General features: G+C 44.0%; 1 protein-coding gene across 1 annotated transcript; it reads right to left on the minus strand.

The window, feature by feature from the left end:
- Positions 1-553: 553 nt before the first annotated feature.
- On the minus strand, positions 554-20,912 carry pdxdc1 (pyridoxal-dependent decarboxylase domain containing 1). The gene is made up of 23 exons (XM_020918432.2): positions 20,718-20,912; positions 17,582-17,688; positions 16,390-16,458; positions 16,218-16,298; positions 15,974-16,123; positions 15,331-15,520; positions 15,157-15,225; positions 14,786-14,864; positions 13,168-13,252; positions 13,038-13,086; positions 12,615-12,716; positions 12,120-12,245; positions 11,910-11,960; positions 9,531-9,591; positions 8,623-8,693; positions 8,399-8,504; positions 7,465-7,639; positions 6,074-6,192; positions 5,470-5,588; positions 5,292-5,384; positions 5,113-5,209; positions 4,942-5,040; positions 554-4,808 (listed from the first exon to the last, which is right to left on the minus strand). The coding sequence occupies exons 2-23, from the start codon at positions 17,647-17,649 to the stop codon at positions 4,537-4,539; spliced, it is 2,331 nt and encodes a 776-aa protein (XP_020774091.2). The 5' UTR covers positions 17,650-17,688; positions 20,718-20,912; the 3' UTR covers positions 554-4,536.
- Positions 20,913-27,531: the final 6,619 nt, after the last annotated feature.

Consider the following 27,531-nt stretch of genomic DNA (forward strand, 5'->3'; position numbering starts at 1 on the left):
TTTTTACTTCCAGCTATCTGAAACTTTATTTCTAAACTGTAGCTTTCCATGATTTTAAATTTAAATTGAGCTCTATGGGTGAAGCGAAGGCGTTTAATTGTGCATGTTTTTACAATTTAGTTTTTAAATTTTAAGGCTAGGTTTTTTGGGGGCTATTCATAGTTATATAGTTCAAGTCAATAAAACCCCATTATAAATAAAGAAGCAAAATCACCAGAACTACACACCTTTGTTAGGCATTTTCTTGTATTGGAAAACAGAATCATTTAAATACAATCATACATTTATAAAAGTAAGGATATTATTCAATAACACATCTTTCTAAACCTTTAAATAGTTAAAATAACGATTTGGCTTTTAATTAAAATAATACATTTCTTTCACACCATAGAACATAAAACATAAAATTAAATGTAAACAACCAAATTAGACCAGATGAACGTTTTTTACAGTGTTTTAGACTAGTTACAATTTTATGTGTACATTTTATTACTTCATATAGGCACCTGGCAACGTAACACTCACAAAGGCCCAAAGACTTTAGCCAGACCAGTTCTAGGAGAAGCTTAGTGTCATTTATTGCACAATTACATATATTCTTAAATCAAAATATTACTCGTTTATGGACAGAAATGGCACCGACAACGCATTGCAGCAGAGGAAAGGTTGCGAGTAGTTTTATAATTTAAGGCCCTATATAACAAAAAATAATAATATTTGGATATAATTTATGCAGTATTTTCAATATTATACACTCATTAACATTTCTTTTAGCTTGTCTGTCACAACTCCATAATTAAACTGTGATTAGTGAAAGCAGGATTGAGCAGAGGTGGGTAGGACTCACTAACCATTTACTTAAGTAACCTATTAAAAAAACATCATGCTTTTAAGAGTAACTTTCTTGCTGTATACCTAAACTCTTACTTGAGTAATATTTTCACTGAAGTAACAATACTCTTACTCCAGTACAATTTTTGGTTACTATACCCACCTCTGGTAATGAGTACTTTGACATAAAATCAATTTATGTCAAATGTCTTAAGTTAAAATCTTAAGGTTTAAGATTGGGCCAACGGGGGCAGAGACCAAGAAATGCCCTTACGCATATATAACTGTTAAAGCTGTGCTCTGTAAATTTTCTGGAGTAAGATACTCCACCTGCCTCCATGGAAGTGTTATTGCTTTCCCTGAATTGTTTAAATGTATGGCATAAAACGTGTCTAACTAGGCCAAGTTGCAGGTCAGATCTGTAGAGAGGTGATCCTGCTCTTAGTAACACCTTTTTTTTAAATTATTATTATTATTAAGGCATCTCTGAGCTTACATACATGGGGGTGGCAGTAGCTCAGTTGGTAGAGCATTTGCCCACTGATCTAAAGGTTGGTGGTTCGAATCCAGCTCTCAACATAAACATCACAGGTCCACTGACCCACAGGTTGGCTGGTGTGATTCCAGCTCCCACAGATGAATGCTGTCGTTGTGTCCTTGGGCAAGACACTTAACCCACCTTGCCACACAGTGTCTGCGTACATTGGTGTGTGAATGTGTGTGTGAATGGTTCTTTGTTGTAAAGAGTGCCTTGAAGGTGGAAAAGTGTGACCATTTACCAATTTACTATAGATATACATAAACATATTCTAGGCAAAGCAATGTCATCACCATGAAGACAAGCGTACCATCCTCCAAAAAAGTTAAGCAATGCACCTTTAAATAATTCTACCATATTTGACCCTGTTGCAAAAATTCCTTACTAATTCCTAGCTAATATTTGCCAATTCAGTGGAGTGTCCAGATCCATTACAAATTGTATTCAAGTGGACAGGTTTAATATTCACACTTAAAATAGTAATGTGCAATATAACATTTAGCTGTAATAAGCTAGACAAATGGCATGACTCCGCAATCCTGTCTTTATCTGAATGTACTGGTGTAATGTAATGTAGATGTAGATTATTACTGCATAGTGTGTTTGCGAAGCATTCATGAGCTCCGTGCTTGAATCAATAGAAACCAGTGTCACAATGCCCCACATGGTTCAAATGTCAACAGACCATCATCACGCTGAAGAGAAGGCAGGAAACACAGAATCTTAGCAAAATTTATAACTTGAAGAAATAAATGAACATAACTTTTTTTTTTTTTTTTTGATTGGTTAGTTTGCATTTTCCCTATAACTGATTTTATCAATGAGCCACACGAGTATCCTGGTTATGATCAGGTTTTTGGAGTATCCTGACGACGTCTCCTGGATGAGCCAGTATCCCGGTGGTGAGTATTCAGGATACTGTGGCATGTAGACACAGTATCCTGAGTTCTCAACACTGGTGCTGTACTGAGCATGTGCAAACTAAAGTAACATACAGTAGGAGCAGTTACTTTCCCAAAACGACTCAAACATCTGACACATGGTACTATTTTACAGCATGGGTTCTCGGTAACAGTTATGAAATGACCTAGTGTGATGTCACATTTTCCAATCAGGAAGTAAAATTTCAAATCTAAAAAAAAAATGGCCAATGGGAAAGAAATGTAATTTAAAAAAAAGCTTCAATATAATGAACTGTGTAAAATTACCGTATTTTCCGGGCTATTAGACGCTCTGGATTTTAAGGCGCACTGGCATTAAATGGTCTATTTTTGAACTTTTTTCACAAATAAACCGCACCGGACTTTAAAGGAAACACAACAGTGTGATGGGTGAGTGGTTTTGTTTGTTTGTGGTGTTCACGGTGACTCTGGACTTTGTTGCAGTTGTGGCGTGTAGGGAGGGTGCTGTCTGGGACCACTGGATTGTCAGCGTGTTCGCAGTGACTCAGTTGTTCAGTGGTGGCTAGAAGTGGCACATTGCACTCGTTTTTTCGGTCCGTTCCTCGGCGGCGTGGAGTGATGAGTGTGGCTGTGGGTGTTTTTCGCTGTGCGGTCACTGTCTGACTGTCCATGTGTGTTTGTGTGTTCTGGGGGTGGTGCGTCTTTGTAGTTTACTGAAGTCGTGCTGGGACACCAGAGTGGATTCATGTATAGGGACGCTCTGGATTGTGGGGTGCGCAGTTGTTTTTTGATGGGGTTGGAGGCTTAAGAGCACACCCTATAGCCCGGAAAATACGGTAGTAGTCCAAACAGTTACTTTAATACAATCTCCTTTTAACACTATGGCTAACATCTGTGGCTGCCTGCTGTCTGTTCCTTTTTAACTTAAATGGAACTTGCTAAAACATACTAAAAAAAAAAAAAAACATAAGTTGGCACATTTATCAACATGTTTAGCTCCTTGTCATATCTGTGCCATGGTTGCCATAGTTGCCACTGTAAATGTCCAGGATACTCCAGGATTCCTCATGTATACAGGGATATGATGAGTATCCTGTTTTTTCTGAGTCCACATACATATCATATTCAGAAGAGTACAGAAGTCATAACCTGGACACTCGAGCGCATGTAAATGGACTCATTGTGAAAACAGTCACAGAGGGCTACAGAAGTTTAGCTGTAGCCACCAGTCAATAAAAACAGGTTTAGAAAAGCGTGTGTGTTAACTTGGACAAAGAAAGTAGTGCAAACGTTTCTGTTAAAACTCCACTAACCTGCTGCTGTATGGGCAGTGGGGAAGAGGAGTGTGGTGGGTGGGACAGAAGCAGAGGGTGTATAGAAAAAAAAAAGTCCTCTACTGAATTTATTTAAGCGAAATGTGTCTGAATACAGATATATTGTATAAGCAGCTCTCGAGGTCAAAGTACGTCTGCTGTGTACTGTATTGTCTGCATCTAAAATTAGCTTTACTATTGCAAAAAACATTGCAAAGAATAATTAGGATGCTCAGAATGGTTAAGGTAAGAGGAATAACTTTGGACCACTGTAAACTGTTTAAAATGAACAAGTTCAAGTTTTTCATGTTTTTAAAATAGAAAAAATCAAGAACAGAAACTAAGTTTACACTACTCTTTTTGAGAACTTTAAAAAGGACAGTTGCTCTAATATTAATATAAAAAAGCTTTGGGACTGTTTTGAATCCACCAGGAAGCAGCTCAGAATGTTTTGACACAAACAAGCTGATGATATCTCACTTGAATATGCTAAAGGCCAAACTCCTGAAGATGTCTTAAGGCTCATTTATACTGGTGTGGCATAGACTGGACCAGCCTGTACTAATACAAGCTTGGGTTTGTGGTCCTAAAATCATGGAAACATGTTTGTTCCATTGAACTGTGCCAACCTGAGCCAGATGATGTCTAAGGGAGTGTTAACTCTAAAGCTGGGGCATGCTGCATATCTGTGTTACATTTAGTTGTGTTTATAGTATACAGTATTCCAAATATAGAAAGCATAACATTTGACCTGCTTATAACTGGGAGTATAAAGGAGTCTATCTTTTGTAACTTGGCTGCTTCTGGAGACTGGAGCTGCCTGGTCTCACCACACTTCCCTCCCCTCCCTCACACAGCTGATGTAAAGCCCCCTCTAGCAGTGGGACTGGCAGGCAGGAGCTCTCCTGAACTTTGGTTCTGCTGGTACACTTCAGGATACACCCACATGCTCCTATCTGGCTCTCTGTTCCATCTGCTGGTCTGTGGAAGTCAACGCGGCCTCCCCCTGGACAGAGCTGTCCCCTTGGACAGAGCTCTCCCCCTGGACAGAGGAGCCTTCGTCCTGTCCAGAGGAGCTTTGATCCTGGAGGGGGTGGTCACTGAGGGCAGATGGGATCCTCACAGGGGTGGAACTGCCCTGGCTCTGCTCCTCAGGCTGTCCCATGGAGCTAGTCTCACTGAAGGAGTCTGCGCCTCCACCTGAGCGCCTGAACATCTTCTGACCTGTACCACATCACAAATGTACATGACCAACTAATACACACTGGGGCTTTAGTTAACAAGGAGTGTCTGAGTGTAATGAGGCAGTACTGCACTACAGTGCTACATCTATGTTACACATTACTTTGTCACATACCAGGCAGTCTCTTGGCAGAGGAGGTGGGCGTGTCCTGGGTGGGGGTGCGACCGCTCTGTGCTTTGGTGGAGTAGGTGGTCTCACTAGAGTCCAGCGAGCCTAGAACAGAAGCTCATGTCAGGGTCAGGCCCACAGGTCAGTCCTTTACCTCTCTGGAGCCTGCAAGCCTACCTGCTGCCAGGTTGAAGCTGCTGCCTTTTATGGAGCTCTGCAATGGGGAGAACCAGTTCAGCACAGAGCCCACGATGGGAAGCTGTCGCAACGCCCCCTGTGGACAAACGGCATTAAAAACATGAATATTTAGAAATATTTCATTATAAAAGAAAGAAATGACTTAGATTTGGCCTCACCTCCTCCAGGAGCTTCTCCTCACTGGCCTTCTGTAGCTGCTGCTCAGCCTCCAGGATGCCTCTCCTCACCACCTCACTCATGTTCTCCAGAAGCTGGACACAAGAGCTGGACACTCACACAAAAGGGATAGAGACTAGAGCATGGTGCAGGAGGACACATGAGGGCAGATATACATACCCGTCCACTGTCATCAATGTCCCTCCCCATGGCAGCGATGGTGTCCAACAGTGGCACAACATCCACGTCATCAGAGACCATGCCCACATACACACAGACATTATCTGTGTCCTCAGGACCTGCACATAGGACAGTAAGACAACGTGTGAGGACAAAGTGTGGACAGGACGACAGAGGCATCCTGACGGGTGACTGACAGTGTGGGGACAGAGGACAGAGGTCTCCCAGCGGGTGACTGACAGTGTGAGGACAGGGGAACAGTGTGGGGACAGAAGACAGAGGTCTCCCAGCGGGTGACTGACAGTGTGAGGACAGGGGAACAGTGTGGGGACAGAAGACAGAGGTCTCCCAGCGGGTGACTGACAGTGTGAGGACAGTAGAACAGTGTGAGGACAGGAGAACAGTGTGAGGACAGGAGAACAGTGCGAGGACAGGAGAACAGTGCGAGGACAGGAGAACAGTGCGAGGACAGGAGAACAGTGCGAGGACAGGGGACAGGAGAACAGTGTGAGGACAGGAGAACAGTGTGAGGACAGGAGAACAGTGTAAGGACAGGTGCACTGTGCAGGACAAGAGGACAGTATTATCTCAGAGGGTGACTGACCTGAGCAGAAGCTGATGTCTGGGTCCAGCTCCTGTAGTCTCTTGAGCAGCTCACGGTTGATGTGCGCCCCCTGCTGCCTCCTGCGCTCCTCATCCAGCCCCTCGCTCTGAGGCTCATACCTGCACATGTTTACAATCGCACGTTATGCTTTCAAACGTTTAATGTCATATTCTGGTAACAGGGCACTATGGAACTTTTTCTTGTGGAGGGTCTGCAGCCTGCTTGTCTCCATGGAAATGTTATTGTACTTATATACTTATATCAGCCTTAAATAAAGCCAGAGAACTCTATGTGCTGTGGGATGAACACTGGAGAAATCTAGTTTTTTGAACCAGAACAATTCTGTCATCACTATTTGGAGTTCCTGAAAGACGGGCAGATGCAGCCAAGTGCATGTCTCTTACCTCAGCATTTCCAAGCGAAGGGCATGAGGACCCCTGGAGGTACTAGAGCACTAAACAGGGATTACTTGATTTCACAAAAGAAAGATGGTATTGGAAGGTCATATTGCTGGCTTTCAGATGACATAACATTCTATAGGCCAAAATTATGGTCAGATACCAGATGGGGGGGCAGGTAAATGAATATTGTTCAATTGCAGATTTTGGTTGTAATATAGCATGGTCATAGAGATGATCAGGGTCCATATTTGGGACTTTACCTTCTCAATATTCCATGATAAATATAATAATAATGCATCAGTTTTATACAGGACACTCATAGACGCTTTACAGAGCATTATTCATTCACTCCAGACCCGGTGATGGTAAACTATTACTGTAGCCGCAGCTGCCCTGGGGCAGACTGACGAAAGCGAGGCTGCCAATCTGCGCATTCAGCCTCTCTGACCACCACCATCACACACAAACACTCTACTTTCATATTAAGCAATGTGGGTGAAGTGTCTTGCCTAAGGACACGACAACAGTTTTTATGACTGGTGCCTGTGGCTCCTGAATTCCCCAGTGTCTCCCATCCAAGCACTAACCAGGCCCAGCCTTGTTTAGCTTCTGAGCTCTGACGGGATCAGGCTTTGACCAGCTGGTATGGCCATGATAAAAGTACAATGTAACTGATAAGAAAAACAGACTCTTGGCCCCCATCCGGCACTGTGACCTCATCATGATACCATAAATGGGGCATTTAAATGTGAAATAGTTTGTAGTGCATCTTTTATCCTTAAGAATCTTTCTGCAGGATCATTTTGCCATAAATGTTATTATATTTGTTACAGTTATATAACTTGTACTAGTAGACGGATTTATAATGACTATAAACGGGGGTACTGTTAACAGGGGGTACTCAGAGTGTAAGACTCAGGGGTACTCAGAGTCAGAAACATTGCTTAGGGTGTACTTCAAGATAAAACAGGTTGGGAACCACTTTGTTACCTGACAGCCCCCAGCCCGGCCCAGCCCCTCTCCTCCAGGTATGTAAGCAGGGGCCGGTGCCTGAGGGCCTGCTCTCTGAAGTCCTGTCTGAGGGCCACCGTGGAGCTCAGCAGAGGGAGCAGCTCTGCCAGTCTGTCCACTAGTTCCTGCACATCCTCCGCCTGCGTCCCCAGCACTGAAGCCACAGGAACACAACACACTGTTACAACTGGGGAGGGATTCAGGCAGTAGTCTGTGCAGTGTGAATAACAGTGGACTTAGTACACAGCCCTGGGGGACATCTCTGCTCAATGTCCTAGTGATGAAGTCTTGTTTCCTGTTCTTATAGACTGGCCTGAGATGAAGATGATTTTCTATTATTACTCAGGTTTCAAAAAATGTTTACCCCTGTTTTGTTTTGTTGAGTTTGCCATCCAGTGCTCAAATAGATCACGTTTAAAATTTCAGAGGTGGGTAGTACTCAGATACATTTACTTGAGTAACTTTTTAAAGAACTGTACTTTTGTAACAACACACTTTTAGTCCTACTGTACAGTAACAGTACTCTTATTTGAGTAAAAGTTGTGGTTTCTCTTCTCACTGTGAGTGAGTCTGCAAGTGACAAATCTTTATGTTGACAATATGAAATGATTTGTGGTTCTTGCACTGCTCCTTCAAATATTAGTTTTGCGTCTTTCCTTTAAGTGGTCCAAGATAACTTTGTACTTCTACTTGAGAAGTAACATTACTCTTGAGTAAAATAATTTGCTCCTCTACCCACCTCTGCTCGTAGTACACGTGTTGTACATGCGTGTGCAGTAGCGTGTGCAGTTGCGTGCGCAGTTGCGTGCGGAGTTACGTGTGCAGTTGCGTGTGCAGTAGCGTGTGCAGTTGCGTGTGCAGTTGCGTGTGCAGTTGCGTGTGCAGTTGCGTGTGCAGTTGCGTGTGCAGGTACCTGCCGCTGTGAGGAGGGGGCTGAAGCGGACACAGGCTCCTTCGTCCTCGAGCTCTACCACGTCCACCCCACAGGATGGGACCAGGCGAGCGAGCTCCTGTCCCAGCTAGGGGGGAAGCACACACAGCGGTCAGACCCCCACGCCAACAGCACCCATTGGACCCACTCACACACAACACTCGCGGGACTCGGTCATTCATGATAGACATGCAGGCTGAGCTCACCCATCTGTTGAAGGTATCCAGCACCTCCTTCTCTGGGGTACAGTAGCTCTCCACAGATCCCCCGTTGGACTCTGGAGCGTGGACATTTCAGTGATCATTCAGGATCATACAATCAGAGTCATTTCAAACTTCTGGACTAAGGAAAATACTTGATACTCAAGTATTTAGTAATAAAACTGTAATTAAGTCCACAGTCCCAACAGTGATGGAGCTTATCTCCTGTGGGACTCAGACAAATCAAACATTTCATATGAATAAAAAAGTGATTCACTTTTAAAGGGAACTGTGTGTTTGATTTCAAATTCCAAATATGAATAAGAATTGTAATGTTGATTTATACTTATTTATAAAAACATTGGACATTTTGGGCAAGTTTTGGTAAAAGATGATTAAACAATCAGAAAGCAGAATGAGCCTCACATGAGTCTCTCATTTGGGTGAAATCCAGTTGGTTTGAACCCAAAAGGCCTCTCTTTGATCTGAATGGTCACTATCTAAACCCCAGTTATGAGTCAGTGCTAGTGCAGCCTCTGCAGCTCAGGGAGGGAATTTTGGAGATTCTGAGCTTTCACATTAGGCCTGTCCATATACTGAGAATGAGGCAAACTTGGATGTCTCTTTGTCTGCAGGTGAAGGCTCTGGCTGTGCAGCTTCAATTGTAACAAAAAAAAAAAGACCTTCAACAGTGCAAGCTACATGCAGTTCCTTTAAGTGATGGACAATTACAATGAAGGAGCTACCACATTTTTTGTGTCATACAATGTTATAATAAAGCATAATTAAGTAATAATTAAATTTGAATGACTGCACATTTGGGAGTAAAGCTACAGAAACAAACTACACCAAAGCACACATGGAGCGTCTGTGTGTGTGATAAGGCCTGTTCTGTGGAGTCAGTCAGGGCTTACCAGTGCACCTGTCTGGGCTGAACTTGAAGAGGACCACAGGAGAAGTGAGCTCATCCTCCACCTGAAAGAAACACACACACGCACACGCACACAAACACACACAAACACACACGCATACACACAAATTGGGTTGCATGTCTTCTAAGCTCTATAATCACTCATATGTTCGACTGTGGGGAGGAGATCTGGGGCCTGCTCCACTGGCCTGCATGCACTATTAGTATGTTAGTATCATGTACCATGTTCAGTTTGGGTTCATGGGAAGAAGCTCTGTGGATCTCACATGTGTTATGAGCGGCGCCATAAACAGGAGAGGCATGGAGTCCTGAGCACGTGCTGAGAGCTTGTACGTGTGGTGGAGGAGGTGCATTAAGCTGTATTTGGTCACAGTGCAATGAATCGAGCTAAAGCTGAATGAGGTCACCGCAGCAGGCTCATGAAACTGTGTCAGAACTCATAATGTTAACGTACAAATGTTTAATTTTTATAAAAGTAAACATACGGTATAGTACACACTACTGGTCAGTGAGACAGCATTTGGGATTAAAGGTTCAATATTGCACAAAATTGACTCTTGTGAGCTTTAAGACGTGTTAGAATGCTGTTACCTCCTCAAAAACATGCCTGGAGTTGTATTTTGTTTCATTCACACATGTTTGAGTAATCTTTTATTACTAGTCTGTCAACATCACCAAAGCTCAAAATGCTCTGTTCCACCTTGTGATGTCATGAAGCTGTAGTTTTCAAGTTAACAGCTCCTTTTACCTTTAGTTCAGTAGAGTTTGGCAGTTCAAGAGCTGAAATTATCCAAATGAAGGTGTATGGAATTTAAAAACACAGTGGAGCACTTCCTGTATTACCAACACGAGGTGGAATGGAGCGTTTTCTGTTTGAGAGAAGAGCACAGGCTAAACATGCAGGATTTGTGTGTTGCATATGTGTGAAAGAAACACAACACAACTCCAGGTCTGTTTGTGATGAGGGAACTACATTCTATTCAAAATTGCATGATACGAGCCCTTTAAATCAGTTAGTTGTGCGCATTCAGAGAGTCCTTCCTTTCTCTCAGGTTGTCCTCTAGGAATCATAGAACTGTAATTAAACCTTCCATTAACACAGATTTGAATCCTTCTGGCAGCAAATTAAAGGTACACTCAGAGCATACTGCCTCAGCTGTCACCAACACAAGAGGGAACATTAAAACCACTGGCCTCCTGCACCTCCGATGGACCAGTGATACACCAGTGAGCAAACGCCATGTGGGTTTTCAGGGGGATTCTTCAGGAGCCAGAAGATTATTCACATTATAAACAGAATTCAGATTCAAATGTAAATAATATGTTGTAGAAATAAACTGTTTAGTGCCACACTCAAAACTAGACTAAAATCTATCAACTAAAGAGACTAATAAAACATGTCAAAAGGGCTCCAGGACACATTTACACCAGTTCCATCAGTGTACTGTTCAAGAGCTCTGATTATTCAAGACCTCTGTGATTGTTCAGGATTATTTTGTAATTATTCAGGAGCTCTGGATATTCAGGACCCTCATTTTGGCATGTAAACTGGTTCAGTTTACTTCTACTTTATCTCCTAGGTCTTATTATTCATGAGCCATGTGGTTATTCCATGTAAATCTTCAGGAGCCATGGGATGGGAGCGGAGCACCTCTGGTGGGCCTGGCGCTGATGGCAGTGAGTGAGGGCGCGCAGTGCGAGGGGTAAAGAGACTAAATCCCACCTACAATAGACAGCAGCACAGAGCCCAGAACATCCCTCACAGATGCCCCGGAGAGGGGAGGCCTCGGGGACACTGCAGCCTGGAAACAAGCAGCCCGCGCTCACTCTCATCCCCACACTCCACACACACACAGACCCACGAGCAGGAGCAGGACAGGGGGGCTGGAGGACTGACCTGTCCACACCCACGCACCCTTGTGTTGCCCCCTCACCGTTTGGTCACTGCGTCCAAGAGAGCAGACGCCAGTGAACTAGTCTAAACTACAGCGGCACAAGTCTAGATCTGAGGTGGCTTTACCATGCTCAAGGCTTCCTCTAGAGACACCTGTGCCTCCAACACGTCCTGCGGGTTTAAGGCACTTGTTTAGGCAGCTCGTACAGGTCATGAGGACCATTTCAAAACTTCTGTTCATTTTTTGGTTTGATTTGTGCATGTTAGACTGATACTGTCCTTCTGAACAAACCAGAATGCTTCACTTCCACTCTCTATGTAACTGTAAAAACCCTGAACTGTAACGCATGAACGTCACATGGCTAGATCAGCAAAGTAATCTAGATTATGGAAAAAAGCCTTGTAAAGCCTAAAATTATATTCACTTTTTTAATTGTAAAAAGTAGTAATAAAACATTAGTGACTCACTGAAGTTTGGATGGATGACAGAGGTTTGAGTTTCTCCAAGAGCTGCTGACTCTGAGGAGACAAAAGACAGTTAAAGATTCCATTGCCAAATAGATTGCTGTTTTTTTATATTAGCAAACAAAGCACAGAATGGATGTTGTCACTAATAAAAACCACCAGGGAAGACATTTGTGTCAATCTGGAGGTCAGACTGGAGGACAGAACAGTTACCAGAGTCGTAGCATGTTGGATCCTCTGCACGATGCCGCTGTGTCCCAGGTACTGCAGGGACAGCCACAGGGGAAGGGCCCTCAGTTTCTCCAGGGGCCCACTGGACATGAGGCCCGCGGACAGGGACTGAAAACACCACAGTGCAGTGAGTGCCCAAACTTTTACAGGTTGTGTACAACAGCACTTCCAAAAATCCACTTAGAATCTGACACTTGTAACCAGGTGATTTTGGTGAAGATTTATTTTGGGCATGTTAACATTCCATTAATGTAAATGCAATCACTAAATTAGGTTATTTTAGAGATCTGAGGAGGGACTCTTTTGTCCTCAGAGCTTTCCTCACTGGATCTGCCGACACTACCTGTTGAGCTGCACTCAGACTTTTCTTTAAGTTTTCTGTCATTGTATTTTACCATGCTTGAAGTGTTCCTCAAATGATATGATGATATTTATTATTAATCAAATGATATTCATTGACTGATTGACGTGTCATACCAGTGCAGGGTCCTCGTGTCTGTACAGAGTGACAGCACACACGGCCGGCAGCCCCAGCCACAGTCCAGGGGTCAGAGTCAGGCTGTCACTGCGAGCGGCCGCCTGGGAACACACCCGAAAAGACACGCCGGATGAAACACACCGGAAGAGACACACCCGAGGAGACAAGCCGGAGGAGACAAGCCGGAGGAGACAAGCCGGAGGAGACAGGCCGGAGGAGACAGGCCGGAGGAGACAGGCCGGAGGAGACAGGCCGGAGGAGACAGGCCGGAGGAGACAGGCCGGAGGAGACAGGCCGGGGGAGACACGCCGGGGGAGACACGCCGGGGGAGACACGCCGGGGGAGGGACACATGAGAGAGGGACACTAAACATAAACATATCACATACATGATCCTGATCTGTGAGCAGTGAGCAGGCCTACCATGACCGGAGAGCTGAGGTTTCCCAGGGCGAGCATGGCAAGGTTCACCCTGAGGAGGACAGAGCACTCTTACACTTACACATGTAGGAGACGACAGCAGAAATGCCACACAGACACCAGCTGTACTCACCCCTCCACATGGAGCCACATGTTGTGCTGCTCACACAGCTCCTTGAGACGGGACAGTTTGTCTGTGTGGCCGGCGGCTGGGGTCCCTGTTCAGACACATGTGAGCCTCAGGTTAGCTCAGAGTGAAGAGGAAGAGTTTATAGCACTGAGCTAAATAAGGCAGGGCACAGTACACAATACCACAGGGAGCTGAAAGAACAGACAGTTACTAGGCAAATATTTGACCAACTTTACAGATTTATGAACAATCGTTTTGTGTTGTTCAGTATTGAGTATTGAGTATTAATGATTAATGATTAATGATTAACTCTATTAATAAACACTGCCTCCATTACACCTAATGGGGTTTATTCAAAGCACACACAGGCCGGATGTCTGGATTCCTGTATTATTAGAAATTTGCAGTTCCTGGTTCTATTTTAGCCCCACTTGATGCATGTCCACACAGAACAGGGACAATGAACATTCTCTATAACAGTGGTAATAATTCCTGTTTTGTTTAAGTTGTTGCAGCGGGAAGTAACTGAATATTTGCATAAAAATCAGGATTCTGAATACTAATTCTAAGTAACTGTATTCCAGTGCAGTTACTTTTTCATTTAGTGGTTACTTTACAGTTACTTTTTGGAATTAAAAGGAAAACATGCTGGTACTACATCATGTAATTTTGGCTTAGAACTCCACAGTATTAGTGAGATAAATAGCTAAATAGAAAACACAGCTTTTGCAGTGTGTGCATGTGTGTGTGTGTGTGTGTGTGTGTGTGTGTGTGTGTGTGTGTGTGTGTGATTTTTCCTCTCTAATTATACATAAATTAATTCATAACAAACGGGACGACATTCTATAACTAAAGACATTTTCAAAGTATTCTTATATTATATTGTATAAAGAAGTGAACTAAGGGATAGTGACATGATCCACAGCGTTCAGCTCCAGTCAAATGAAGTTCACTGAGGACGGCAGTTATAGAAGTGAATTTGGAGCGAAGTTCCAGATTAGGAATTGGAATTGATTTATGGACAAAATAGAGAAATAAAAACACCAGGATCATATGGTTAATGCTAGGGGTGTGCAAAAATATCGAAATGATCCAGTATCGATATACCACCAAGGGTACTTTTTGGTATATTTTATGCAATTATTTTGTTACAGCTACAGTTTTGTTGTTTGTTTAGAGGAAGGAAACTCATTTGACACATTTGACATTTTCACTGTTTTGATGAGTAAAATGTGTTTCATTTGAACTTTGCACAAGAAGTGGTTTAACCAAGACCTTTAGTATCACAGACATCATTCAGCCATTATTTTTTACTGAACCATATCGAATCGGTTTGAACCCAAAAGTTCACTGTATTGAGATATGTATCCAGGTATGTATCGTATTGCCAATGTCTTAATGATGCCCAGCCCTAGTTGACAGCAACACTTATAGGTGTTTTTCCAGCGTTTTTTTTTTAAATACAAAGTTGTAGCCAGAGTTGATGGAGCTGCAGACGTGCCCATGGTCACTTCCTATTTGGAATGCAGCAGCTAGTGGTTTAGCTCTGTCCATTTATATATACAGTCTACAGCAGAGACACAACACTTGTGTGTGTGCGTGTGTGTCGTGGGTTGTGCACCTGCGTTGGCGATGAGCAACAGAGGCAGTTTCCCTGTGTCCACATCCTCTCGCACCAGTTTGTCCAGCAGCGCCACATCCTCAAACACACACACAAAAGCTAAAGTCACTGGTTAGGAAATGAGATCAGAACTAATAAAGCTAAAGCGCATGTGTGTAATAGTGCCTAGTTAGTAATTTGACTAAGAAATAGGTCGATACTTACTCCTAAAAAGACCCTAACCCTGTAGTTTAGTAGCCTTGATGGATCAGATCCTTGTGAAGTCACTAACTGCTAACCTACAGGGTTACCATCTCTGTTTCAGTCGTGCTACAGATATACATCTGTGTGAGCCTGTTTAGTAGTTTCGACGTGTACAAGTGTGGACCTACCATCTGGTGCTGGGAGCCAAACATGGTGTTACAGGGGACAGTGCAGAGGCTGGACAGAGGCAGGCCCAGCTGAACACACACAGTAAACACAAACAGAAACGTGTGTGCTTTAGGGCTTCATTTCAACACCATCTTCATAATAACTGTGTGCAGGGTGAAATGGAGCTTGTGTACCTGGCTGCAGAGGTGCTGTCCCAGGCCCGGCCTGCAGGAGGCGCTCAGGTAGATGACGGGCTGTTTGGAGGTGAGCGCCCCATAGCCCTCAGAAGGGTACTCCTCATAGCGAGCGTGGAGCACCAGCCGGCACACGCGCACCAGGCCGTCCCTGTCATCCTCGTGGAAGTACGCACACGCATTCTCATACCTGACACACAGCAGGGACAGGGCTTAGTCCTCATAGAAGTACACACACATGTATTATCATACGTGAAACACCGTGAGGACAGGGTTTACTCCTCTCAGCTTTGGACAGTGAAACAAACTGCACAAGGTGTTTTACTTGCTCAAATGAGTATCTAGTTTTGATGCTAGTTTTAGCATTGTTTGGTATCTGATTTTCAGTACTTGAGTTCAGTTTGGTCCTCACTCCCTTTGTTGCATATCAACCCAAGCTCAAACATGGCTGTCCAGTCAGATTTGGTTCTTTTGGTTTTGCAGTTATTTATGTGTTCTTGTAAGCCGTCATATTTGTTTTGATATGACAGCTCTTGCACGTCTGTCTCCACCAGGGAACACACTCACTTGTTGGTAAAGTATTGGGGAAGTGTGTGTTAGCTGAGCCGCAGTGACGATCATCAGTGTTTAGCCTGTGCCTCACCTGAAGAGTCTGCAGAGCCACAGAGTGCTGTCGGACAGGACACGGGTGGCTATGCTCCTCAGCCTGTCCCGTGGCAGGACGGAGATGTACGCCGCCAGACTATGCCCCAGTAGAGCCATGTGAGCCTGCTCGCCCACCTGCTGTCCTTTGCTGACCACACACACACACACACACACACACACAGAGGTTTAGCTGACACAGTACAGTGCGGCTATCTACAGAACAGCTCTTAGTCTGGACTCACTGTGTCTGGGAGCTCTCCTCTTCCTCCTCTTCATGAATGAGGTGATGAACCAACTGCAGGATGGAGGTCACGTCCTGACCACTGTGCACGCACACACACGTACACACACACATCAGGGTTATTTCTTTTGTGTCCCAAAGAAAATAAAATTCTTAAAATGTGGGTGTCTTACTCTCCCTGTAGGGGTCCTGGGATACTGCGACTGCGACTGCGCCTCCTGTCTGTGAAACCATCCATCTCCCTGCACACACAAACACACACGAACACAGAGAGGCCATGAGTTGAATAAGAGTGGAACAGTGGATGGTTACTTCACAATAGTCATTCACTGCTGCAGTATTTTCCATTCTGTGACAGTTATGGAGAAGGACCTGCCTATGAACTCAAATTGACTGTGTGACTCAGAAACTTGTGGCCATAGCGGCTTGTCATAGTCTGATCTCATCAGATCTCAGAAGTTCAGCAGGGCTGGGCCTGGTTAGTACTTGAATGGGAGACCACTGGGAATTCCAACTGCCACAGGAGGCGCCAGTTGCAAAAACTCTCATTGTGTCCTTAGGCAAGACACTTCACCCACATTGCTTAGTATGAAAGTGGTGTGTGCATGAGTGTTGGTCTGTCCCAGGGCAGCTGTGGCTACAGTAGCAATTTACAACTACCGACTGCTGAGTGAATGAATACTGAACTGTAAAGCTCTTTTGATATCTTAAAAGGTGCGTATAAATGCAATGATTTATTATTTTATTTATTTATTTATTAATAATACAATTTAATTAATTAATGAAAACTAAAATACTACTAACTAGAAAAGCACTCAGAGAGCGCAGACCTCCGCCAAGGACTACCCCCATTTTTTATATAAATTGCGATAAAATCAGTCTTCTGGATCAGATCCCGATCAGCCTTTGGAATATGAAAGAGGATCCCATTGTCCATCCCTGAGTCAAATTTCATGGGGTTTGGTCAATAATTAACCGAGATATTGAGAAACAAAATTTTTGGCCCCATTTACCACAATGTTAACTAAAATTTCAAAGTGATCCAGAATCCAGGATTTCAAAGTGAAATCAGTTCTTCCTTTTCACATTTCCAACAAATCCTGAAAATTTCATCAAAATCGGTCCATAACTTTTTGAGTTATGTTGCTAACAGACAAACAAACAAACAAACAAACGCCGGCAAAAACATAACCTCCTTGGCGGAGGTAATAATTTAGAGTTTAAATGTCTTTTGAACAACAGTTACAAATACAGCCTGTCCTGTGTCACTACATTACAGTACAAATGGCCGGGACAGTAGCTGTGGTAACCTGGAGCACCTGACACAGTCACAATCCCAATCCAAACAGAAGCTCCTGGCTGTACCTGGAGTCCAGGATCTTCATGGCCTGGCTCAGGTTGTGTCCCACCTGAGCCAGCGTGTTGTCCACCATCTCCTCTGGCTGTGGCCGTGACAATCAGTGAGAGGCCAACTGAAGGAGAGTAACAAGAAAAATACACAAAATAAGGTTAAGAGTCAAGTTAAGATTAAGGTATACTTTATGAATCCATCATGATAGAAATGCACTCTCTGCATTTGACCCATCCTCCAGTGCTGCTGGGAGAACCCATCTGAACAGTGAGCTTCTGCTGTACAGCACTTGGGACCGATCTCCAGGTGTTGAGTCAGTCTTGTTCAGGACTACCTTAGCTTGAGGCACAGGAAGAACATGCAAATTCCACATAGAAAGGCCCAAAGCCCGAAATTGAACCACCTTCTATCTGTGAGGCTCATCACTCAGTCACTGTGCTGCTTCTGTTTCCCAGAGTGTCAAAGCCTCTGAATAGTACAAGACCAGCCTTTTTAGATAGTTGTTTTGAAGGTATATGGTTTAAGAGGGCGGTAGGACTGCAGCTGCTGGTGCACTGAGGAGTGAAGCATTTTAATGCTAAAGGCTAAAAATAACTCTAGTCTATGTGGTTTACTGTAATGACTGCAACTATTTTACTGTCTATAAATGTAAAACCCAAAGTTATGGACCAAAGTCCAAAGTTATTCCTTACTTATGCTTTCAGAGAATCCACATGATTCACCATGATGAGTTTATAACTTCACAAGACCAGAGTTTTGCCATCATGTTACAGCTAACAACAAGTAGCATGCTAACAGCGCACTTTTTGATTCTTGGGCAATAAAACACTTAGAATTTGACTTCATGAGCTTATACGATATATTTGTACTGGGGCAAGACCCATTGTGCTCAAATAGGGAATAAAATAATGTACAGGCCCTTTAATTGCACAGCCCTAATGCTAACTGATTCAAGCTAAACCCAGGTCCAGGTACGTTTTTAAACACATTATAACATTATGATATTATAATATGTTAAAAGCTAGAACAGTCAGTTTTGCACAATATCTCTCTTCTCAGATACGTGTATTATCAGAGAGTGGGATAACAGAGGCCTTGGGGACATATCTGTCATATAACATACTTTACAGTTTCAGCTTTGAGTATTATGCAAACAGGAGCAGTCGAACTAACGCAGTAAAATGGTTTTCAATAAGATCCATGACAGCTCAGTCTGATACACTGTATTTTAAAAGCACTACAACAAGATACTCAAGCACAGCACTAAACAACCATCACACACAGGAGGGTGAAGTGTCTTGAAGTGTCTTGCCTGAGGACACAGCGACAGTATAAAGTGGGTAAAGTGGAAAGGCACAACCTTATTCTGGTATCACCCAACAATATTGTAGAAATGCTGCTAGTGCTTGTCCTCTGTGTTGTTACATCAGATTAATGCCTTTTTGAACATTCCAGGCAATAATATACAACTGAAGCCGTGTTGCTGGAGCCTTAACCTATGGATAGAGAACATGCACAAGTTTGTCTCATTCTGAGTACATGGACAGACCAGGCCTCGTGTGAAAGCTCCGAACTTTCAGAATTCCCTCCCTGAGCTGCAGAGGCTGCAGTAGCACTGACTCATGACTGGTGCAGGTGCTGGGGTTTAAGTAATGACCGTTCAGATCAGAGAGAGACATTTTAGGTTTAAGCAGACTGGATTGCGCCATTGAATGAGGCAACCCAAAAAACTAATTATAGCACAAACAACATTTGAACACAAAGCGGTCAGCAATGTTTTGTGATTAAGAATAAATCAACATAACAATAGTAATCAGTAAAAGCTGTATTTGATTTGAACATGTTGACATGATATCTGGGGACACAGATAGGTCATGTTAACACACAGTTCCTTTAATATGTCACCAGCTGATATCCAAATAATGCCCCTTCTGACTGGTACAGACAAGCTTGACCACAACTTGAGCAAACAAAACCGGAGCTTACTTGCTCATGAAAATGTGCCAATAATAGAGCCAGTGTGAGGCACAGACACAGATATCCTCCAGTGTGTCTGTCTGTTCAGGACAGGCACACGGTCAACTGGTTTTTCAGGATGAAGGCGTCGCAGGTAAAGGTGTCACTAATTGTGCTCTAGGGGTACAGAAGTTCACACACCAACATGGAGTTCACTTTCACAAGATCTTGGCATGAAAAACAGAGCTTGAAATGTTTGTATCATCACAACACTACTATTACTATTAGTATTAATATTAGTATTACTCACTATTAGCACAAATATCACCATGAGTTAAAGTGCACATTTTCAGGAGCCTGTGATTGTCCATGGTCCTGTTTAGGAGTTAGATTTTCAACTAAAAGATAAGAGTGACCAACTGAAAAAGTGTTCTGTAATGCTAGATGGATTTTGACTGTGATGTTTTGTGAGAGGGACTTGTTAAAACAGCACAAATCAGATCACCTGTTTGTAGTTCCAGAACCAACTCTTTCTGGTCAGATTATGTTAAAATAAAACTCTAATTAGAGTTTGTAACAGAGTAGTGTTTTAATTAGCATCACACCCACAGATAATGCTGGTGACATCAGCTGCAAAGTATTAATAGAATGTGAAGGCATTTGAAACACAGTAATGGAGACTACAATCATCCAAATAGTCGACGAGTAATTCCAATTAACCGTTGCAGCGTCCCTACTCGTAATGCAGGATTGCTCAAACATGAATGAACCAACCTAACTTCAGGAAGCACCATTACACCTGCAGTATCCTGATTATACTAGTGCATGGTTAAAGTAAATGAGTTTTGACATGTGAGTGCTGCTCCCGTCAATCTGAACACATCCTGCTCTCTGCACTCACGTCTCCGAGTCGATGGTCTGTTATTTATGAGTAATGGTCCAGTCTCTTCCTGGTCCCCACACCGGAGCATCACGCACCTGACGCGGACCACATGACCCGGCTCAGACGCGTGCATCGAGCCCGCGGAGGAGTTAAACATCCCCCGGTGCTCCGTGCGTCCTGTCGGGGCAAGGTTTGACTCCATTACCCCGTGTAACCCCGGAGCTCAGCAGCCCGCCCGCCCACCGCCGCTCCTGCCGGTGATGCGCACACATATGACCCCGTGGCAAGACCGACAAAGCACCGGGACTTACCTCTAGCTCACACACAGGCTCCGGGATGGTCCGCGCAGCCTGGCCCCGGGGCTGATCTCCAGTAGAGGCGTCGGGTTCGGCTCGGTAATGGTGGATATGTTGTGGATATGTTGCGGGAGCCGGATGAACTAGACACTTCCGGGTTTGTTAAAGCGACGTGCCTTTCCACGCTGGCACCGGTGACGTCAGCGTGTTCACGTGCTCCAGGCAAATAAGCAGGAAAATGTAGTTGAGTTTGGCAAAGTGCGCAACCCTGACTGAGGACAGTGTGCCAACACAGAGAGAGAGAGAGAGAGAGAGAGAGAGAGAGAGAGAGAGAGTGTGTGGGTATCCTTGTGGGTTATGTTTTTGCCGGCGTTTGTCTGTTTGTCTGTTTGTTTGTTTGTCTGTTAGCAACATAACTCAAAAAGTTATGGACTGATTTTGATGAAATTTTCAGGATTTGTTGAAAATGTGAAAAGGAAGAATTGATTTCATTTTGGGGGTGATCTGGAAGAAATCCTGGATTCTGGATCACTTTGAAATTTTAGTTAACATTGTGGTAAATGTGGCCAAAATTTTTGTTTCTCAATATCTCTGTTAATTATTGACCAAACCCCATGGAATTTGACTCAGGGATGGACAATGGGATCCTCTTTCATATTCCAAAGACTGATCGGGATCTGATCCAGAAGACTGATTTTATCGCAATTTATATAAAAATGGCGGTAGTCCATCAGGTATTGTCTTTTTTTCAGATTAGGTCTGATAAACCCATTAAATGTCACCTTATTGTGTTGGGGGAGTTTTCCTACCTGAATGTTCTACTGTAGGAGTTATGAATTTCTGTGCTGGTCACAGTTTGTCCATAATAAACACCATGTTCAAACCCACACATGAGTGCACATGGCACCAGGACACCCTAGGCCAGAGGTCAGAACCCTGAGGAGACTGAGGACATGGAGTGTGGGTGGACCATGTTCTCCACCTTCACTGTCAGTGCAGCTGCTCATATGGTCTCAAGGTCTCACTGAACCTGGTGGTGGACACTGAAAGTAAGGGTCAAGAAGGAGGCAGCTGAATGGTAGCAACAACCCAGGTGTGCTGCAGTCTGCGCGGGAATTGGGAGGAGTTCAGAGAGGCCATTAAGGAGGGCTACTGGTTGGTCCCAAAGAAATTCTGACAAACTGTCCAACGCCTCAGGAGGGGGAAGCAGTGCTTCACCAATACTGCTTACAGTGCAGGAGGAGAGCTGTTGACCTCGACTGGGGATGTTGTCGAATGGTAGGATTAATGCTTTGAGGATCTCCTCGATCCCACCCTCTCGTCTACTTAGGAGGAAGCAGAGGCTGAAGACTCACCATCGCCCTGGCTGAAATCACTGAGGTGGTTGGCAAGCTCTTTGGAAGCAAGGCTCCAGGGGTGAATGAGATCAGATCTGAGTGTCTTAAGTCTCTGGATATTGTCGGTCTGTCTTGCCTGACAAGTCTGCAGCATCACATGGCGGTTGGGAACAGAGCCTCTGGACTGGCAGACCAGGGTGGTGGTCCCTCTGTATAAGAAGGGGGACCAGAGGGTGTGTTCCAACTACAGGGAGCTCACTCTTTTAAGGTCTTTTTCAGGGTACTGGAGAGGAGAATTCGACCGACAGTTGAACATCGGACCCAGGAGGAACAGTGTGGTTTTCATCCCGGTCGTGGAACATTGGACCACCTCTAAACTCTCATTTGGGTGCTTAAGGGTTCGTAGATTGTCCAACCAGTCCAGATGTGCTTTGTGGATCTGTCCCTTGTGGTGTCCAGTAGAGGGTGCTCTGGGAATATGGGGTCTGGGGCCCTTCATTAAGGGCTGTCTGGTCCAGGAGGTTCCGGATGCCTCCTGAGCGCCTCCCTGGGGAGATGTTCTGGGCAAGTTCCATCAGGGGCTCTGGAGAAGACCCAGGACACGCTGGAGGGACTATGTATCTCAGCTGGCCTGAGAACCCTTCAGGATCCCCCTGGGAGAGCTGGAGGAAGTGTGCATGGGAAGGGAAGTCTGAGCCTCCCTGCTCAAACTACTGCCTTTGTGAACCGGCCTTGGATAAAGCAGAAGAAAATGGATGGATGGAAAATGGGGTTGGGGTCTTGCAGGCCAAATACACTTGGAGACTTGAGTTATAGGAGATAGGAGGTAAAAGGTAGGGGGAGATAGGAAGTAGACAGGGGGTTATAGGAGGGAGGCATAGACTGTATAAAAGAAGTGGACTAGAGTGTGATGTCCCCCACAGCATTCAGCTCCGCTCAAATGAGGCTCGAGATGCTCACAGTTAAGGAGACAATCTGGAGCCAGGCTCTATGTTATGAATAGGATTTTTTTGACGGACAAAATTGTGAAGAAAAAAAAATAAAAAATTAAAGACCAAAATAAGGAGGCTGACAGAGAGAGAGGTGATAAGATCCCAACGTAAGCCAGAGCCTGAGTCAGAAGGAGCCGGAAGAGTCTCCTGGAGCACTTCCTGTTTGGCGCGCGGCGGCTAGTGTGTTAACTATGTCCAGTCATATATATGGTCTATGGAGGGAGGTGATAGGAGCTTATAGGAGATAGGGGGTTATAGGGGGAGGGGATAGGGGTAAAAAAAAGGTGATAGGTGGTATAGAGGGTTATAGGAAACAGGAGGTAAAAGGTGGGGGTAGAAGGTGGTAGGAGGAGGTAGGGGATAGGAGATAGGGGCTAATAGGAGATATGAGGTAGGAGACAGGGGGTTATAGCGTCCCAGATGAATGAAGAGTACAAGTAGATCTACAAGTACAGCAGCCACCATCTTTGTCCATATTGCTCACAAAACCATCATAAGAGCTAAAAACATACAATGAATAAATAGCGATCCAAATAAACTAATCCAACAGTGTAACAGAATAAAGATAGCTTTTTCCCCTTTCAGCTTGGAGTTATTGGAGTTACAATTCAAAATATAAAACGATTGTACTTTACAGGAAGTTATAGGAGATAGGATGTCATTGGAGATAAGAGGTAGGAGATAGGAGATTATAGGAGATAGGAGGTTATATTAGATAGGAGGTAGGAGATAGGAGGTAGGAGATACGCATGGAAACCTCAGTCTCTAGACGGTGGTTTTGGCCCTCAGGGGAACTGAACTGGAGACCTCTAACCCACTGACTGGTTGGTAGGAGCAGGTGTAGTGGCAGGAGAAGGACAAACGTCATCCTTACTATTTTTAAGGCCCGTGTGCTTCCCTCCATGGAATTATACATATGCTTCATTTTATTTTATTTTATTTTATTATTATTTTTTTTTATCTAAGTGAATGGTGATAAAATGCATGAGTTCAAATACACATCTGAATATACGTGGCTGACTGGGCATAGTCCAGAAAATAACTAAGACGTCACATAGGGTCGTTCTTGATAACACAGAGACAAGGTTCCATTTTGAAATAAGTAGTACATTTATTTTACACATTGTTAATTGAGTTCAGAGGACATTTGCACAAATAGTTCTGTAGATTTCATTAGTTCAGTTCATTCAATGACACCAGTTGGAGCATGAGAGTCTACATTGGGCTTCACACGTCAGGATCATATTAATGGAGCAAGAAGATGGATGAGGAAATCCAGTCAATCCCAATGTACAAAAGGGCAAAGTGACAGCTCCAGCTCCCACACATCTAGAAATAAAAATGAAGTCACTTCCTTTACTCCAACATACCACCTTCACCTCACAGGAACGAGCATTGAGGAGCTTTGACAGTTGCACCACATCTCCCCTGGACCAGCCCTCACGTACAGAACACAACATAAATATGTGCACGGTCACTTGATTTGGAACAACACATACATTTTGTTTGGCAGTAACACATGTGCCTGTGGAAAAGTGACAGCAGTGCACACACAGGCAACAAGAACTAAAACCCCATAGAAATAATCAGTGTTGGGAAGATTACTTTTAAAATCTATTCCCCTACAGATTACAGGATTACATATCCCAAAATGTAGTTTGTAACGTAATCCATTAAATTACTTAAAGTGAGTAACAATACTTTGGATTACTTGACTTTCTGTAGAGAAGCAAAGATGAGGAAATCTTCACATAAGATGTTTTGTCTGCTAAAAGAAAATAAAAAGCCCAGACTTTAATAACCGTATTAAAAATATTATTGATAGAAGAGGAGGAGACACGTCTGCGCGGCATGGTTTAGTCCTGTTAAATCCTGTTTTAGTCCTGGTTTAGTCTGGGTTAGCTCTAGTTTAGACCTGGTTTAGATCTAGTTTAGACCTGGTTTTAGTCCTGGTTTAGACCTGGGTTAAAAAAAAAAAAAAAAAGGGATATAGTCCAAAATGTGAAAACGGGAAAATACCACCATGTAATCCATTTATTTCAACAAAAGTAACTGTAATCCAATTACCACTCACTGAAACAGTAACTGTAACTGAATACAGTTCCTCATAATTTGTAATCTAATTACATAACTCTGGTACATGTAATCTGTTACTCCCCAACACTGGAAATAATACATTCATATCTCCTACCTCCTATCTCCTCTTATCTCCTACCTCCTCCTGTCCCCTACCTCCTACCACTTACGTCATATTTCCTACTTCTTGTAAACCCTTAGCTCCTCCTACCTCCTGTCTTCTATAACCCTTTGTCTTGTACCTCTTGTACTTTTTCATGAGATGAAACATTCTCCATGAGCACATCTCCAGGATGCAGGTACTCAGGAAAGCCTCAGCACCTGCCTCCACATGCAGAGGACACAAACAATATTAGACCACAGGTGCAACTGCCACCACATATTTGAGTGTATTTTGGCCATAATAATGAGTGTAAGATTCACCTCTGGTATGAAGGTTGTGAGGTTTCTGCAGAGGGTTTCAGAGCAGTTCCTCACACAGGCTGCTGTTTGTAGCTGTCTTTAAACACTGTGGCATTGTTGGTTGAACTGTCTCCTCGGGCAGCCATGGGATGTAACTCCTCATCTTCTCCTCCGTCATGTCAGAGCACACTGATGGTGAATGGTCACAGTTTTATATAGTGCTTTTCAAACTTCAAGACACTCAAAGTACTTTACAACAAGGAACCACTCACACACACTCACACACACACTCACACACACACGCACACACACACACACTCACACACACTCATACACACACACACTCACGCACACTCATACACACTCATACACACACGCACACTCACGCACTCTCATACACACACACACATACTCACACACACTCACACACACACACACGCACACACACACACACTCACACACACACACACATACTCACACACACACTCACACACGCACACACACGCACACTCACACACACTCATACACACTCATACACACTCACGCACACTCATACACACACACACATACTCACACACACACTCACACATGCACACACACGCACACTCACACACACTCATACACACACACACACACGCACACACACACACACGCACACACACGCACACTCACACACACTCATACACACACACACGCACACTCATACACACACACACACACTCACACACACACGCACACACTCACACACACACGCACACACTCACACACACACTCACACACACATGCACACACACACACACACACACTCACACACACACACACACATGCACACACTCACACACACTCACACACACTCACACACACACACACACACACACACACACTCACACACACACTCACGCACACATACACACACACACACATACACACACACGCACACACACACACACTCACACACACACCCCTACACATACACACACACACACACACATACACATACACACACTCACACACCACACACACACACACACACACACACTCACACACACTCACACACCACACACACACTCATACACACTCACAGTCACACACACACACACACACACACACTCACACTCATACACCAGTGTGCGCAGACACTGGAGGTGAGGTGGGTGATAACTGATGTTATCAATGGCAAAAGGAGAAATTCAGTTTGTCAACTGAAAACTGACAAAACTTTTGTTCAGGATTGGAGTCATGGATTCTCCTTGGACGACTGAGGGGTTTTACACACAACTGATGTTATCTTGCTGACTTGAGGCTGAGACACATGAAGCCTCTCAGCAAGTTCATCCTGCAGCAAAATCAGCTGGAGCTTATCAGTATCATAAGGACCTGATCACGAGCATCTGACTGAAAGATGTTTCTGTCCTTTCTTATGTGATCAGCCGAAATAAACAGAGGTACAGTCTGTCTGTGTAGAGCAGGCTGAAGAGTCAGTGTGTAGCTCATGGGCTGGAACACACTGTTGTTTTATTACACAGAAGAGGCTGATCTAATATGGTCGAGGTCAACAGGAAGTGAAGGTCTCTCGTCCTCACCTTCTCCCTGGAGAAGTGCATCTTCTTCCTAAGCACAGCTGGCAGATTCAGCTGAGAAAACATCACATTGTATTTAACTTAATAAATAGTAGTTGGTTTTATTACATTTGTGCATATTATGTTTGTGTTGACCTGAGGGGAGTGCACAGAGGTTCTCCAAACTGAAAATAGTACAAAATGTTTTAGGAAACAAAACAATAACAGGACCAGACTGAGCCCAAGCATGTCTGCGGGTGCAGCCTCAAAGTATTACTCCACAGAGCTAGAACAGTGTAGGTCAGAGTTGGTCAATGTTGGTCAGAGTTGGTCAGTGTAGGTCAGAGTTGGTCAGTGTAGGTCAGAGTTGGTCAGTGTAGGTCAGAGTTGGTCAGAGTTGGTCAGTGTAGGTCAGTGTTGGTCAGTGTAGGTCAGAGTTGGTCAGTGTAGGTCAGAGTTGGTC

The sequence above is a fragment of the Boleophthalmus pectinirostris genome, unplaced genomic scaffold (assembly GCF_026225935.1).
Source record: "Boleophthalmus pectinirostris isolate CB_2022bp ecotype Guang Dong unplaced genomic scaffold, ASM2622593v1 HiC_scaffold_17, whole genome shotgun sequence".
NCBI classification, from domain to species: Eukaryota; Metazoa; Chordata; class Actinopteri; order Gobiiformes; family Gobiidae; genus Boleophthalmus; species Boleophthalmus pectinirostris.